This window comes from Malaya genurostris, chromosome 1 (assembly GCF_030247185.1).
Source record: "Malaya genurostris strain Urasoe2022 chromosome 1, Malgen_1.1, whole genome shotgun sequence".
NCBI classification, from domain to species: domain Eukaryota; kingdom Metazoa; phylum Arthropoda; class Insecta; order Diptera; family Culicidae; genus Malaya; species Malaya genurostris.
The window spans coordinates 156,617,085-156,634,238 of NC_080570.1; the positions used below are offsets into that span (position 1 = coordinate 156,617,085).

The 17,154-nt window shown below is 39.4% G+C and overlaps 1 protein-coding gene across 1 annotated transcript in view; it reads left to right on the forward strand.

The window, feature by feature from the left end:
* LOC131428553 (doublesex- and mab-3-related transcription factor 2) overlaps nt 1-17,154 on the forward strand; it is a 22,317-nt gene continuing 5,163 nt past the window's right edge. Inside the window, exon 1 of the mRNA XM_058592596.1 lies at nt 1-403. Coding sequence (XP_058448579.1) covers nt 1-403 — 403 coding nt within the window. The remainder of the gene's footprint in view (nt 404-17,154) is intronic.

The window sequence follows — 17,154 nt, forward strand, 5'->3', positions numbered from 1 at the left end:
ATGACCGACCATTTGGGTTTTTTCACCGGAGTTGATTCCAGTGAAGAATCTCCCGTTCGGCAGCATTTGCGTACGCCCAAGTGTGCCCGGTGTCGGAACCACGGTGTGATATCGTGCCTTCGGGGTCACAAGAAAATGTGTCGGTGGCGCGAGTGTCGCTGTCAGAGTTGCCTTCTGGTAGTGCAACGTCAAAGGATTATGGCCGCTCAGGTTGCTCTGCGGAGACAGCAACAACAACAGCACCATTCGTGCGGGGCAACTACTGGCACCAGTGAGACCGGTTGTGAGCCGAACGGCGCCAAATTGTTCAACATGGAGGATTTGATGCTTCAGAAGCAAATCTACAATCAGCAACTGAAGGGGGTACAGCGATCCAAGATGGCCAGTAGGAATATGTTGTACGGTAAGTGACATTTGACGAGCGAAACGAAATAGTAGGCTTTGATTTTATCGGAATGCACAGTGTTTCGGAGTGTGAATTTTCGGTTGAATTTTCACCGTTTAATCTGAAGTTTCAAATTTTTTAAGTTTCGTAAACTGATAAAATACCAAAACAAATATTTACACTTGATCGCCCATATAAGCTAAGGAACCAGAAAACTTAGCAAGCTCGAAATGTTAAAGTTAAATCATTCTAGCGAACCATTTACAAGGTTCATGTTGTTTGTTATAAATCTTGACAGTTTACATAAGAAATTTTTGAATCGGTTGTTTAAAACAACAAACGATTCTAGTTCTTCCAAACCGACATATCTCAGATTCAAACAAAATATGCTTGCTTTAAACTAGAATATTGTTGTTTCAAGCAAACATTGGTTGAATCAAACCAGATTTGTTATTCTCACTATACACTGAGGTCTCCTTCTACGCGGGGAATACGTACCGCGTGAAAAAACCGCGCAAATAAAACCGCGTAACTTCGGAAATCCGCGTAAAAAAACCTTCAAACTAAAGAAAAAAATGTTTGATGCCAAATATGTTAGAAATGCATGAAACGTCCAGATCGGGTGTAATCTCAAAAAAAATTTTGTTTTGTGAAAATCGACCTTGGGACAAAATTTTGAGACTTTGTTTTTTATCGAATTTTTTTTTTATGTCGAAAAAAAACCGCGTAACTTTGGAAATCCGCGTAATAAAAAACCGCGTAGCTTCGGAAATCCACGCAAAAAAACACGCGTGAAAAGAAACCACTTTAAAAACCGCGTAAAAAGAGACCCCAGTGTATCAACAAAACAAGTACTTTATCCAGTTAGATGATAGCAATGATCAATATAAGTTTGTCTCTCAAAAATTGTGACTAGAAAGAATGGTAATCGATTAAAATAAATAGGATAAAATATTTATTAAAAAACAGAGAAAAATTTCAAAATACACTGAAGTCTTTTTTTATGCGAGTTTAAGTACCGCATAAAAAAAACACATAACTCTGAAAATTCGCATAAAAAACCGCATAACTCTGAAAATTTGCATAAAAAACCGCATAACTCTGAAACTTCGCATGAAAAAGTCGCATAAAAACCGCATAAAAAAGACCTTAGCAAGTCTTTTTTATGAGAGTTTACGTACCGTATAAAAAAATATCGCATAAAAAAACCGCATAACTCTGAAAATTCGCATAAAAAAAAACCGCATAACTCTGAAACTTCGCATAAAAAAAGACCTTAGTGTACATTTTTTCTTGAATAATTTTTGTCTGTGGTTTTCAGTTATGAAAATGTATTGAGTGTAACTTTGAATTCGAAGATACTGCAGAATTACCAATCTAAGATTTAAAACGTCACAGTGGAACAATTATGTTGCCAAAAAGAGGAACCGTGCTAAAACAAATCGAGCCAAAATCAATCAATCACTCAGAAGCGATCAAAATGAAAAAATGTGTCTAATTTTAATTCCAAGCATCATTTCTTCGTGCTTCGTTTAAAATCCCTATTTTTGGGATATGGATTCTTGCTATCTATGACTTGTTTGCTTGTTATTACGATAAGGTATCTCAATTTCTGATGATCAATAGATCGACTCTGGGACCGGGAATTTGAGACCATGCTACTTCGGAAATCCGCGAAGAAAAAAAAACGCAGAAAAGATTTTTTTTTATGCCAAATATTTTAGAAATGGATGAAACGTCCAGATCTGGTGTAATCTCAAAACGATTTTTTTTTCGTGAAAATCGACTTTGCGACTTAGAAAATCGAAAATTGTCTAAGTATCAAAGAGTCGACTTAAAAAAAATTTCATGATAACACCAGATCTCGAAGTTTCATGCATCTCTAAGACATAACAAGAAAAACGCGCAACTTGGGAAATCCGCGTAAAAAAAACTGCGTAGCTTCGGAAATCCGCGTAAAATAACCGCCTAAAAAGAAACTGTATAATAAAAACCGCGTAAAAAAACCCCCCGCGACCCCAGTGTAATCAAAATACTTAGTTTTCAAGGTCAATTGTGACAGATATTGGCAAGTTTTGATATAAAACAAAACAAAAACAATAGCGTACGAACTTCCAGGAACACATTCCATTTGTAACTAGTTTGATCTTAGATCCACGCTTCTTTATTTTTCACACATACAAACGTTTGCTCAATTCGTCGAGCTGAATCGATTGGTATATGACACTCGGCCCTCCGGACCTCGGAAAAGTGTGAGCGAATTCTATGCCTTTTTTATACTTACAAGAATTTAAAAATTCGTTAAAATTACCCGGAACTTATTTATTTTTAGAATGTTTTTTTCTGCGTGTAAGTTATAATAATTTTAACTCTTTCTTCTACTAACAAATAACTGATGGTGCTTTAATGTTGTGTTGACATTCTCACCAATTAGGCTGCAATTGTGACGAATTTGTGTTAGGTTTTTCCTACAGATTCCAATTGGCCCATTTTAAGTATTATTAAATTGATCCAGTCAAGAAGCAAGGTACTCAAAACTTCGTCTCCATCCAAACAAGATGTAACGGAAAAGCGTGTTTAAAACGAAAGAATATGAAGAATATTTTTGAATGCCTTTTTTCAGAAAAAAAAATCTCCAGATTTGGAATCTAGTTGCTACAAAAATCTTACATCTTTTACTGTGAGCGTCAATCGCTTGCCATACCAAATCATCCGGGGTCTATTTTCAAAGCCGATGCGCCCAAAATTCAGGTTAAATGCCTAAGCTATTTGGAACCTATTTTCAATTTACCTAGTGGTGTAATGATACATTTTCCATTACCATGTTATGCGAATGTGGAAAGTTTCTGTTTGGAGTTTTCGATCGTCATTTCCGGTATATCGGGAACCGGATACCGGGACGAGTGCAGTCGAGGCAAGTTTTGTATAAAATCATCAACTAACCCAAGTAGCAAACATTGTTCTAGCATTGTATTTCTTCACTCTTCTAACAACAAGTTTCTTGTTTGATATGTTTCATAGCAGTAATATTGGTTGAGGAGAAACCGAAATCGAAACTGCTCAAATGAACTTATTGCAGAATCAGTTAAATAAACCGATGTGAAATTTAATCCTTTTAGGTTTTTGAGATGGTTTCACAAGCAGCATTTGTTACAAAAACGTGTAAAATCATTTGTTTAACGTATCCAACATGAATAACAGTTCTGTAGCAATTGTGAAACATGCCAATTTTAACAAGTTTAATTGCTACTTGGGGTCTAAATCTGCAAATTGAAACGGATTTGAAGATTTGTAACATGTCACAAATTTTTGCATTGTCACTTTAAAGGATGGTTTGAAATCGTTAATACGCATCACCCTGTAAACTTAGAAACGACAGTAAAATTCTGATGAAACTCAGTAATGGACTATGCGATCCTGATATCTTTTAATTAAACCTGAAATTGAGAAAGTCGTTAAATTTAGGCCATTTGATACATCTTAGGCTTATTCGACCACTATTTCCATTTTTTTTTTCAATATCAAGAAGTTTGCTTCTTTTTACATCGTCACTTGAAAAAAAACAGTAACTCTGCTCAGTTACTCCGGAACCAGATATGGGATCCGGATAACAATCAGCACTTTCAGGGGGACACACATGAAAAATCAAGTTTTCTGACGTTGTACAGAGAACCTCTAATATGTATGAAAAATTTGTTTGAAGATTTTTTATTAAAAAAAACTACTGTTTTTCTTGCATTAATGTTTGTATGTTTATATGTAGCTAGGCATGAATCACTTACATAGTACAGAATTCCGCATAGGAACCTGACACATTTTGTTCTTCGGCTACACTGATATTGGAAAGTAAAAAAATAAAGGTTTATTTTGGTCTAGTAGTTTTCCATCATGGAGCACTGGAGTGTCGCTCACCGCGTTTTTATTTGTAACTTGTTTTTGTTACAACTATTCGTGAGCTTAAAAAAACAATTGAAACCTAAAATGACGGTGCCCTCGGGTAAAACTGTGAAACTTTGGGAGAATAATTTTGTAAAAACAAAATTCTTTGACTTTGACCAAAATAAAACCTCCTTATCATTTGAAAAAGGACCATATTTTGTACCGCTTTGTAGAGTGCCGCTTTCAATGCGTCTAATTTTAGTTTGTGAAGATTTGTTCTGCCTGCTCGGTGAAAATTGAGTGCACATTTTTGTCATTCAGGATTTGTTAATGTTCAATTTGCGATCTCGACTAAATGAGTCGAATGTTATATGATACTCGGCCCCAATTAAGTCATTTTTCACAGTAATCCACATAGCCTTTCTAAATGACTACAAAACCAAAGAAAAGGCTTTTTGTCATTTTTGGAAGCAGATGGAAAGGTTAGCTAGGGAGCAAGATTGTGCAGATGCAAATTACGAAAAGATTAGTTTGCACGGAACCGCAAAACAACCTAATTTTAAGTACATTCCACTCAATTTGGGGGTTCCGTTCAATAACCTGATTTTAGGTAAAGTGGCTCTTGGTAGTTTCCGCAAGGCATGTGCAAAAAAATACATAAAGATGAGTTATATTTACTCTACAGTTGAGTCGTATTGACTCAATTTCAGGTTGATACGGTTTACCTAATTTTATCTTATTGAACGAAACTCTCGCTGTTGGGTGGTTTTGCTCTTTGTATTTCGACAATTGAAGGGTCGAATCAAAGAAAAGTTTCAAAAAACTCAAAATTAAGTAAAAAAAGTGAAATAATAGGTAGTTTTTATTTACAGTGTGGGCCTTGATAACAGATATTTAGTACAGACTCTCATAGTAACAGACCGGCGAATACTTCTTAGGGGGATCAATCGAACCGTCAAATTTCTATATTAATACATAAGAATTTGACGGTTCGTTTGGATCTGTTAGAAGTACTCGCCGATCTGTTAGTGTGAGAATCTGTCATATCCAGGCCCCATATGAACTGTGTAAAATTTTTAATGAGCAGCAGAGGTTAGCACTTGCAGATGTTTTGTATTACCTACACACTTAATTTCATTCGGTAAATCTTGCCTCTTTTGACGAGTTTTGAACAGCCGAACTACCGAATATTTCCATTCTACTGATATATCAGCACAAATGTACATTTGTTGACAGCGGTACCTCAAGGTACCGCAGTGATAAAACGTGATTTTTACCGATAAAATCACCTACCGAGATTTGAACAGCTGAGGTCGGTAATCCAATTTAAGTGTGTACAAGATTTAAAACAGCATTGAAATTCCATTCTAATTATTCTTCATATATTTTACCTGTGAGAATTATATACCGCAAAATTTATGCGCTTATTGTTAAATTTTCATATATAACAAGCGATGGAAGTATTCTAGTATGCAGACTTAACGAGGCTACCAGCGGATTTGTAATTTCTGCGGTTGGTGAAGGTGGTGTATTCTGCTTAGCATTATTACGGTGTCATCGAAAATTATTCCATTTGATTATATGCAATCACTAGAAATAATTTTTCTGTCGTTGTTGAAGGTAACATAGAAACAAGATTCCCAAATTTTTCTTTTCTCGTGCTTCCTCTATTCAAATACTCCATGATCGTTCTGGGCGATCGGAATAAAAATGACCACCTTCAACTAAAACTCGATGAATATCACTTTTTCGGCCTCTACTAGCACAAGCACAGTAAACATTCGGAAATTTTCAATACTTTTCCGGTTTAGAGCACACATCCGCCACTTCGCTGAAAAGAACCGATCACATTTTTTTTATCGATCAATTCTGTAGATTTTCTTTCAGAACACACGTTCACAAACTCATTGATAATAACAGTTAAACCCCGGATCTATACCCTGGTCTCGGGTTTTGGATTTTTTTCGATTAACACACGGACGCACTTTTAATAACACTTTTTTCGCAATCTGCAGAAGTGTTAAATTTGATTCATTTGTCCACGGTACTGAACGTAAACTTTTTACCTAGCAGAGATGCCAGAAGTTAGTAGTGCCATTTCCGTAGATTGATTTTTCTCGGAAACTCTCCCGGTGGAAAGCTTTTTTTTGCTCACCAGACAAGACTAGTTCCCGTAGTTCTCCGTTGATAAATTCAAATTTCATTACTTTTGTTTACGTAAGCTTCGCCCTCCGTGTGCTATGCCAACAAACAGGGCGATACCAAAGATAAATAATAAAGACATGTATGTGCCTACAATAATTTAAAAAAACCTGGTTCGTACCCGGTACTTTCTAAAATGACCGCACTCACCGCTTGGTGGAGCGCGAGGTTAATTGCATTGTTATTATTTCGATTAAAGTGTGCCATGAGTAGAGCAGCATCAAATGTCAACATTGTCACTCATTTCGAAACCATAATATTAAAAGACAATTGTTAACAATAACCAACAAGATAAGCAAAACAAATAGCAAAACTAAAAAACGGAAAAGCACGAAAATTGATTTTTTAACATTTATGCAATCTACTCTGAAATCTATCGGAAATCTGCTGTGTTAGCACTTGGAATTCCGAGACTTTCGAGCTACCTTTACCACAGACTAACAGACAGGACACTCAAATTAGATTCTTCAATCATTTTAACGGTCATTTCGAATATTCCTTTATTTGGGACAGTACTCACATGTGTCATGATGGCGCCACGTTACCCTATCAAAAACATCCTGTCTGTCATCTAGACTGTGTTTATTTTTTCATTTACCAACAGAGTTGCCATTCATACAGAATTACCTATAATGTATTGATTTGTATACGTCCATGCGAATTTCATGCAGGATACAGATTTAATACATATTGCCAAAACTATATACATAATTGTGCCTACTTCTCATCCTCCAACGCAAGACAAAATCGAACCCGTTTTGTTACAATATTTACTTGCTTCTGGTCTGCCGCCACTTAATTTCGGGTGATAACTACCAACACAATAAAAAATAGTCTAGATGAACAACGTTGAGTCAAATAAATGGTTACCTTCCAACATCGCGAAAAAGTTAAATATATTATCAACGTAATCCAATAATTTATTGTAACGATTCATTTTCAAATATTTTGATGAAATCAGGCATCACTGCAAGCAGCTGATCGGTGTTGACAAACGAGGGGAAACCAACTAGTAAAAACACTTTTACATAACACAAGGGGTGTACAAATAGTAAATAGTTCGCGCAGTACAATATAGGTGGAGCTAGTGCATCACGAAAAATTTTTTTTATAAGAATTTACTCATACTGTCATGTCTGTTAGTCTGTGCCTTTACTTCCAACGCGAAAAGTATACAATGTAACTCCCATTTAACTGCTATGATTCATATCTGCAGTAAACTGTCCTCTCGCTATTAATTTAAATACACGAGAGATCATGGTGTTAGCTGTTAGATCAAAACAAACAAAATATAAAGTGTACCATAAAATCTCAATATAAACAAATGAGCTAACGAATCGAAAGGTTCTCACGGTTTGACATTTGTGTTATAAATGTGATGATGGGAACTCAACAGTGCAACCATTTTATCACCATTGTTGCCAGTTTCATGGAGGACCGTAGATGTGCGCCAAAAAAAGATCGTGACTGTCATGTCTGGAAATTCGTTTGTGGCGATACTTCAATTGCTTGAAAATAAAGGCGAAACTGTTTATTTTCGTTATTTTAGATGGTTTCCGAACTTTTTACTACTGGAAATAGTAAATGATCGATAAAATTACCCGCAGATTTTTCTTAGTCGCGCGTAACTTCACAAATTACACGCAGGGAGCATAGAAATAAACAAATCGAAAAGGGCCGAAATCGATTCGTTTATCGATTTATCAAAAATTGAATATCATGCATTTTTAAACTCAAATTGTTTTTAATATGAAAACAAACATCGTCATAGTTACGGCGCAAACAGCTGACAGACACTAGACATATTCTGTTTCGGTTCAACTGACAGCAACCTACGGTGACCCGAGTTCATCAAAGAGTAAGTAAACAACCTAGATCTCCCACATACAAAGCTAAGTGTAAGAAATGGATGTACTTCTTTTATATTTCTGCAATGGTTTTCCACTCAGCAAGCGATTGTATTTTGTTGGTCGTTGAGCGTTTGTTGAACGGCATGGAGGTTTCTATGCCCGGTGAAAAATGAACGGCGACTCCAGTGAAAAATGAGTGGCCAATATATTTCCTGATGAAAACAAAACAATATGTAATAGCGATTCACACGTGGCTTCAGGCGACTATCACCGGCATGGAACGGTTACGGACAACAACATTAATTGTAAGCAATTCATATTAAGGAACACTACGTCAAGTTCACGGAACATTTTAACGTCGGGTACGTGAGCAATATTCGGCTAAAAAAAATTAATAACGCCGATAGAAGTAGATTGATCGTCTGAATCGTGTTTAATGCAGGCGTTTCCTGATGAAAATAAACCAATCTCATTTGCATTTGTGGTTGTAAGTGAGATGTCAGAAGGCACGAAAATAATCGTTTAGTTTGCAGGAACGGATTGTTGTTGTTTTACTCCTACAAAAATAGTGTGAAAATTGGGTGTTATCTTCATGTAGAAAGAAAATTTGTTGTTATTCTACATGAAGTAGGAGTATTCTACAGTTTTGTAGCGTTTATTTGAAAAAATGAATGGATTTTTTTTTTTTTAAATACGTTTATTATGTCTCAATTGGAAAAAAAGATAAAATAATTATATCGGGATACTAAAATTAAAACGTAATGCGTTTATATCTACTGCGCCGCTGCATTCTTCAATAAAGTTGATGTAGCTTAACAAAGTCTTTAAGATTTGCGTTCGCGTAGTTTTCGCGATCCACTCTAATGATGGTCGTAGCAGTTCACCACTCTGGAATGTGTGCCGGCTACCAACTAGTTCCGAAAGTTTTTGCTGTAGAAGATCGTAAGCTTCACTTACTCTCAAGCAGTCGAAGAATTTGTGTTCGATGGTTTCAATCTGTCCTGTACAATGCAAACATTGCTCGCCGTCGGTTCGTCGCATTACATTCATTAGTCGTCTGTGTGAAACTTTTTGGTTGACCCACATATACAGTGCACTGCGTTGAGATGGTAGCAGCTCTCGGGCATCGATGTTCTTCCATATCTGAGGCCAGTTATATCCAGGATTTGTTGTTTCTACCTTTGGTCTGTCTGTACGCATTACATAAAAACTTTGAATGAGATTGGTGGATGGGTGTTGGCGGATCTGGAAAGGGAGCTGAGGATAATTTTGTAGTATTGTTTTTAGACAGGGGAGGTCTGAGACGGAATTTGCGCGGGGGGAAGTTGCTTGGTGATGAAGGGAAGAATAGTACGGAAGGATATCAATCTCTTGCAGATGACGGTTGATCAGCAGTGCCTTGCATTTCAAAGCCGGTAAATGCAGTTTGAGTCCGCCATCTTTTTTACTTCGTGCCAATTGTTGCATCGGCACAGTAGCACATGCACCACGGAAGAGGTAGGTTCTCATGGTGGCCGTAAGTTTTGCAATGTGAGCCGGTGTTGGGTACAAATTCGCCGCCACGTACCACATCTTAGACGAAATGAATATGTTCAGAAGGGTTACTTTCTGATGCAACTCTAAACAACGAATCGAGTGCAACCAAACCTGACGTGCAAAAGTTGTCACAATTGCGTCCCAATTGAGCGCCACCATTTCTCGCACTGAGTTTGTGAAGACGATGCCAAGTATTTTTATTGTTGGTTCGGTGCGTACCCAGTCAACTACAAGAGGATTTTCTGTTACACCAACATCGATGGCAGTTGTCTTCGCTTCGTTCAAGCGAGCCCCTGCCACTCGTTCAAAATGCCTAAAGAGCGCACGCATATTATCCAGCCGGTCTGCACTGGTAACAATAGTACTGATGTCCGCATACGCAACAATCAGGTCTGTCCCACACACCCGCTCCAGCTGGCGCAATAGAGGGTGCAAATAAAGCACAAACAAATGCATCGAAAGAGGGTCTCCTTGGCGGACTGACCGCTGAATAGGGAAGGGTGCTGAGAGGTGTCCGTTTATCAGTAAACGCGACGTAGAAGCTTCTGATATGCGAGAAAGCAAATGTATAAGCCCCGCGTTAAAGCCTAAAGAGTGCATGGTTTTGTATAGAAAACCTTGATCCACCCGATCAAAAGCGTGATCAAGGTCGAAAGATACCAGTTTGCCTTTCCTTTTGTTTGCTTTTAGCTGGACTATCCGATCTTTTACCGCCAACGTAGCTTGAAATATGTTGGTGGAACTAGCACATTTTTGCGACTCAGTTAATATGTTATGGGAGTACATAATATTTTCAATTCTCAGTTTAAGAATCCGTGCAAGAATTTTGTAGTCAAAATTGACAAGACTAATAGGCCTGTACGAACGAGCGGTGTCACCCGCTCCACGCTTTTTTACTAACACAATTATCCCATCGACGAACTGTGCAGGAAGGTTAGATCTGATCGCCTCATTCATGATCAGGTTGAGCTCTCGGTGGATTACGTCAAAACTGCGTAAGTAAAATTCCTTAGGCAGCCCATCGGACCCGGGTGATTTTTTCGAAGCACTACCACGGATAACAGATAGTATTTCGCTTGTGGTGATTTCGTTCATGCAGGACTCATTAATTGGATCCTGCTCGGGTATAACTCGCTGGCACTGAAAGGGGCCCCCTTCTACTTCCTCTACATACTCACGTGCGTAAAGATCGGTGAAGTATTGCACCATATGGTCCTGGATGGCAACAGAGTCTTCGATGACTTCGTCTCGTTCGTTCTTCAGGCGCTCGATAGTGGTTCTTTTCCGCACACGCTCACCCAGCTGGTAGGTAGAAAGGGGTTCGTTTGCTACGAATGTCTCGTTGATCCGAATAAACATCTCCGAAAATCGTCGCTGGTGAGAGAGCATCTCTGCTTTTATTCGGTTGATCGTGGTAAGCATGCCCGGATTGTTTTGATATCCGTCATACCGTCGTCCAATAGCCACCGTATTTGGAACTCGTCAATGTTTTCGGTGGTCAAAAGATGCGGGCGAAGCGACCAAAATCCGGTACCATGAGGTCTGTCGGTGAAAGGAAGGCAAATTCTAGCGGTAACAGCTTTGTGATCGGAGAAACAGCAGACGTGAGTAGCGGTGGTTCTCAGGTGATTCCGCAGGCCAGCGCTCACATACAGACGATCGAGCCTGGACGAAGAGTTGTGCGTGATGTACGTGTACTCAATGTCACGTGGTCGAAGCTGTAGCCACACGTCCTGTAGTTGTAGTTGTTGGACGGTCGATTGTAACGATCGGCTAGCGTTCGTTCCCGTAGCATCGGATATTCTCAACACGCAGTTGAAGTCGCCACCGAAGATTGTGTGTTCTGTCCGATGACGAAGGTAGTAAGCGACAGTTGTGTTGAAGAAACGTTCGCGTTGCGCTCGTAGAGCAGTACCAGATGGAGCATATACATTACACAGTGTAACATTATTTACACGCAGTGCGATCAATCTTCCGTTCAGGCTGTTTTCCACATGAGAGAATTTTATATGTTCTTTGAGAGCGATTGCGGTTCCTCTTCTCGCATGGTCCACATTGCACACCACGTTGTAGCCGGGTAATGTTAGTGTTTCGTTTTCAACTTCTTGTAAGTAGACGATATCGAGATCCATCGATCGGACGAAAGTGCGGAAAGCACTCAGTTTTGTTTCGTTGGTTATTGTGTTTATATTGATGGTTCCAATGTTAACGCTGACGAAGTCCATCAAGATTGCATTTCACTGTCCGATAGGTCAGTGTGTGCAGACTCGGTCTTGCTGGGTTTTAATTTCTTGTTCGGCTGTCTGTTCGAGCGGCGTGGACCGTTCGATGTCTGCGAGCTGTCCGTTTCATTTCCATCGTTCTTTCGTTGTGAACTGATAGTTGCCGGTATCCAGGGCTGGGGGGCAGCTTGTGCTGCAGTAATTCTCAGCTGGATGGAAGCAGGTGTAGCTGGAGGAGCCATTGTGTTGTTCTGCTGTGTCTCGGTTATCTTCGAGTCGAGGCTCGAAATGCTCGGTTGGAGTCCCGCGGGTTCGGGCGACGATTGTGTTTGTGTGTCCGCTGGCTGTTGTCGCGGTGGTTTTTTCATCGGTACTGTCTTCTTCGGCTGGGCCGACATTTTTGTGACGTTCGCGTATGAGAGGTCCGCTGTAAGCTTCTGAACTAGTAGCTTCTTGTTTTGCACACACGGGATGCCAATGTGTACAAATTCGTGGCAATGTAAGCAAGTGTGCCGCTGCCCCTTGTAACCTACCGCTGTGTCTTCCCCCTGGATGGTCACGAGTGATGGGATATTCTTCTTCACCACCATCCGAGCGATACGCACACCAGTTTTCACTCCTTCAAATGCACCGTAACGATTATCCCAAAGGAGGTCACGAACTTTTAGCACCTCGCCGTATTCAGCGAGAAAAGACGCGATTTGTGTGTTGGTGACGTCTTCGGGAAGATCGAATATTTGTACATCAACCGCTCCGTCCTCCATCGTTATTCGTAACTTGTAGGACTTCCCGTCGACGTTGAACTCGTGCTTGTTGTCGTGTTGCTCCACAATCTTCTCGGCCAGCTCGAGGTTACTGACCTTCACGAAGGTACATCCAAGCCGTCTGCTTGGCTGAAGTTGGAGCACATTTTCGCGGGTTAAACCGAGCTCCTTTCCGACGAATTTATGGATCACTTCGTGCGAAAAGTGTTTCGGAAAACTCGAATAATCGATCCGAAACGTGTTTTCACGCATCCCGGCGTTTACGTCGCGGTTATCGCGAGCACGGTACTTGAAACTTGATGGATCCGATTGGAAAATAAACGTAGTGAAAGATTTTGCGACTTCTGAGAAAACATCGACTGTTTGGCTCGGAAGATGAACGCTAACGAAATGGATGAAAACTTTCAAAATTCTCCTGTAAAACTAGTCCAACGGAGCTCCAACTCCTCATATTGAAAATGGCTCAACAATGGACAGATTTGTTGAGCGACAAAAATGGCCCTTGGTTCAATTGTCTGTTTCAGAATTGGCGAACGAAGGCCCATGCTGGCCTCCCGTTGAACGATTAATTGGATGTTGATTGAGCCATCGATACAACGTATTGGGCCAACAAAAGACCACCATTCAACTTTTTTGTTTTCTAAGAGAGTTGTGAAATGCGCAGGCTACTTTAAACATTTTAGGATCAGTTAATCGCAGAGTTGCCAGGTTCACAGATTAATCTGTGTTTCACAGATTTTGAATTTTCTGCACAGATTTTAAAACTGACACAGATTTTCACAGATTTCTGAAAATGATCACAGATTTTCACAGATTCTTGAATAAATCATAGATTTTCAAAGATTTTGGAAATTGAGTACAGTTTAGCACCAAAAAGTACAGAGCGTGTTGGTAGTGATTTTGATTTTCAACTGGTATTGGGGTACGGAAAACGGTCACAGATTTTCACAGACAGGTTTTGGTTAATCGTTCCTTATTAAACATGAAGATCGAGGCAAACCTTACTGGTGTTTATCATCATAAATCAAATAAACATAGATTTCCGACTGTACGGTGTCACTAACAGCACCTCTAGTGAGAAACGGGTGTACTTTTTTCCATTAGCTACTGTGGTTGTGTTAAATGCGCAGGCAACTTTGTACATGCATTTTAGGAGCATTTACGCACCCATTCTACACCAGACGGCGCTTTTGGTGTCACGGGTTGCTCAACTACAGTACTACTACACTGGGGAATCTAGGTTTATTTTATTTATGCTATCATGCTGTTGAAATGATCAATTATAAAAGTCCCCGATGGGCTTGATAAAGCGATTTTCGATTGCAAGGTTGCAAGCTTGTTCCAATATTCGATACTTGTTGTCAATGAATCACCCCGATTCTTCAATCCGACGGATTTGTGATACGAACGAATCTACACTTTCGTTCGAGTTCGAATTTTGCATTCTTTATGCCGTTCGACTTGTATGATACGATCGACTCTCGTTCGGTAACACTTGAAATTTCGAACACTAACCATCAAAGCTGTCAACACTACTCACACGTTCTATATTATTTATATTATTCATTTCTTAGTAAACGAAACCGTAACACTTGTATAAACAAATTAGAACGATTCTAAACCGAACAGAAGTAATACGTACGCAAGTCGATCGAGTAATGTTCGAAAATTTAACAACTCGAACGAATGATATTCGAGTTCATACCCAACTCGAACGGAATGCAGAATGGAAATTGCACATTCGATCGGAATATTTCGAATCGATCGACATACAGAATAGGGGTGAATATTATTGTCGAGAGCTCGAGTGAAACAACGGTTCGGAAAAGCCTTGAAAACGAAAACACTGCAATAACGTGACAGACAATCCGGCACCACCGTTGATCCCTTTTTGTTTTCGCCCGGCCCACTAGTAGGACAATAGAGGATCAGCCACACACATATGGATAGGATCGTATTTCTCGCTTACTACAGCACCAGCAGCAGCAGTGGCAAAGAAAGTGAACAGAAGAAATTGGTGACTTTTGGCTTCTGATGTAAAGTCAGTCCCCGAAAGCATCTGGGACAAATCATGCTACAGCGGTTCGTTTTTCTTTGTTGTTCTTTCCAGAACGGAGAATCGCGATCATACGTTTATGGTTCGGTAATTTGAAACTATGAAAATTTTAGTTTTCCGCTACAGGATCATGGGTCGGATTTCAGGACTGGTTAGAGTTTGTTAGCGGGTGTTAATGTGAGCTAAGTTTTTCACGTTACCCCGGCAGACAGAGTGGCGGCACCGGTGGCGGATGTCTCGGTTGGAAGCTAAAACTAATTGAGATAATTGCTATGAAATAGACTTGCTATCAACGACTCGTTTCAACTTTCCATAAAAAAAAAACCACAGTCGGTGCATTTTCAGACGGGCGGATGCGGACTTCTCGTGTTTGGATATCACTTGCGTGGCCCAGTTTCTTTCCTTAGATTTATTCTAACAATAATGCCTCAATCAATGTAAACACACTGACGATTTGATAATCGGTTTCTTCCTTTTCCATGGCACACTACTGTGTTTCCATCATGTTTGATTTGCTGCGCGGATGCCAGCCAATAAAAGTGTAACATTTGATACCCTTCTTTCTTCTGGACGATCTCATCATTTTCATCATCTTCGTGAAGACTGAGACTGCAATCCGAATCGCGGATGGCAATATGGTAACATTTGTTTCTTTTTACTTTTTAATTAGCATCAACAGCTCGGGCCTATCCGTTTTATCTATCGAACATTCGAATGCCTGGGCGTCGATAGAAATCAATCTGATTATTTTGCTTCTGGGTCGTTGTTATGATGATGATCTTTGCTGTGTTGGATTGATGTTTCTAGCCTTTTGTTAATCTCACGGATTCCGATTATAATTAGGTGGAACAAAAATTTATTCGTTTGATGATGTGCGGCATTTGGGTGGAAAATTTGATTGAATCAAGCTCGCATGGGTTGGTGATGTAACCACAGACTAACAGACATGCCAGCATGAGTGAATTCTTATAAAAATCATTTTTAGTGATGCACTAGTTCCACCTATATTGTACTGCGCGAACTATTTACTATCGGTACACCCCTTGTGTTACGTAAAAGTTTTTTTACTAGTTGGGTTCCCCTCGTTTGTCAACAACGATCAGCTGCTTGCAGGGTTGCCTGATTTCATCAAAATATTTGATAATGAATCGTCACAATAAATTGTTGGATTACGTTGATAATATATTTAACTTTTTTAGCGATGTTGGAAGGTAAACATTTATTTTACTCGACGTTGTTCTTCTAGACTATTTTTGATTGTGTTGGTAATTTTCACCCGAAATTAAGTGACGGCAGACCAGAAGCAAGTAAATATTATAACAAAACGGGTTCGATTTTGTATTGCGTTGTAGGATGAGAAGTAGGCACAATTCTGTATATAGTTTTGGCAATATGTAATTAATCTATATCCTGCATGAAATACGCATGGAGGTATACAAATCAATACATTACAGGTAATTCTGTATGAATGGCAACTCGGTTGGTAAATGAAAAAAATAAACACAGTCTAGATGACAGACAGGATGTATTTGATAGGGTAACGTGGCGCCATCATGACATATGCGAGTACTGTCCCAACTAAAGGAATATTCGAAATGACTGTTTATATGGTTAGAGAATCTAATTTGAGTGTCCTGTCTGTTAGTCTGTGATGTAACGCCGCGCAGTTGAGACAGGTGGTTTCTGTCTAAGTGTTGATAACGGAAAATGGTTTATCAATTATTGGATGTCAATTGCCTCATCGTTTGAACAGAGTCCTATTTGGTCCTATTATCTGAACAACTGCTGTTACAACCTGCTCTAGGGTACTCGTTAATGCCCCGTTTACACTTCTGCTGGCTGCCAGCATGCTGGTGTCAGTGTACTGCCCTCTTAGGAAAAAACGTTCAACTGTGGTCCAATGATCCAAAGTATTAGACCAACGAAGGACCACCGTTGAACGTTTTTTTCCTAAGAGGGCAGTACACTGACACCAGCATGCTGGCAACCAGCAGAAGTGTAAACGGGGCATAAGAGTCATGACAGTAAACGGAAAAGAAAAGTTTACTTTTTCGTCTTGCAATGGTTCGCCTGTAGTACATCTTTAAAGTGGATGTTGACAGGTGGCTTATTGACTATTATCAGAAAATTGCGAGCTTAGAAATAGAATTCACATCTCAATTGATGCATGGTTTTTCGTGCAGTATAGCGTGTAGGAACACCCTGTTAGCACTTAATATCATAGTAATTATAGTTGAAAGATTTCTAAACGGCATGACGT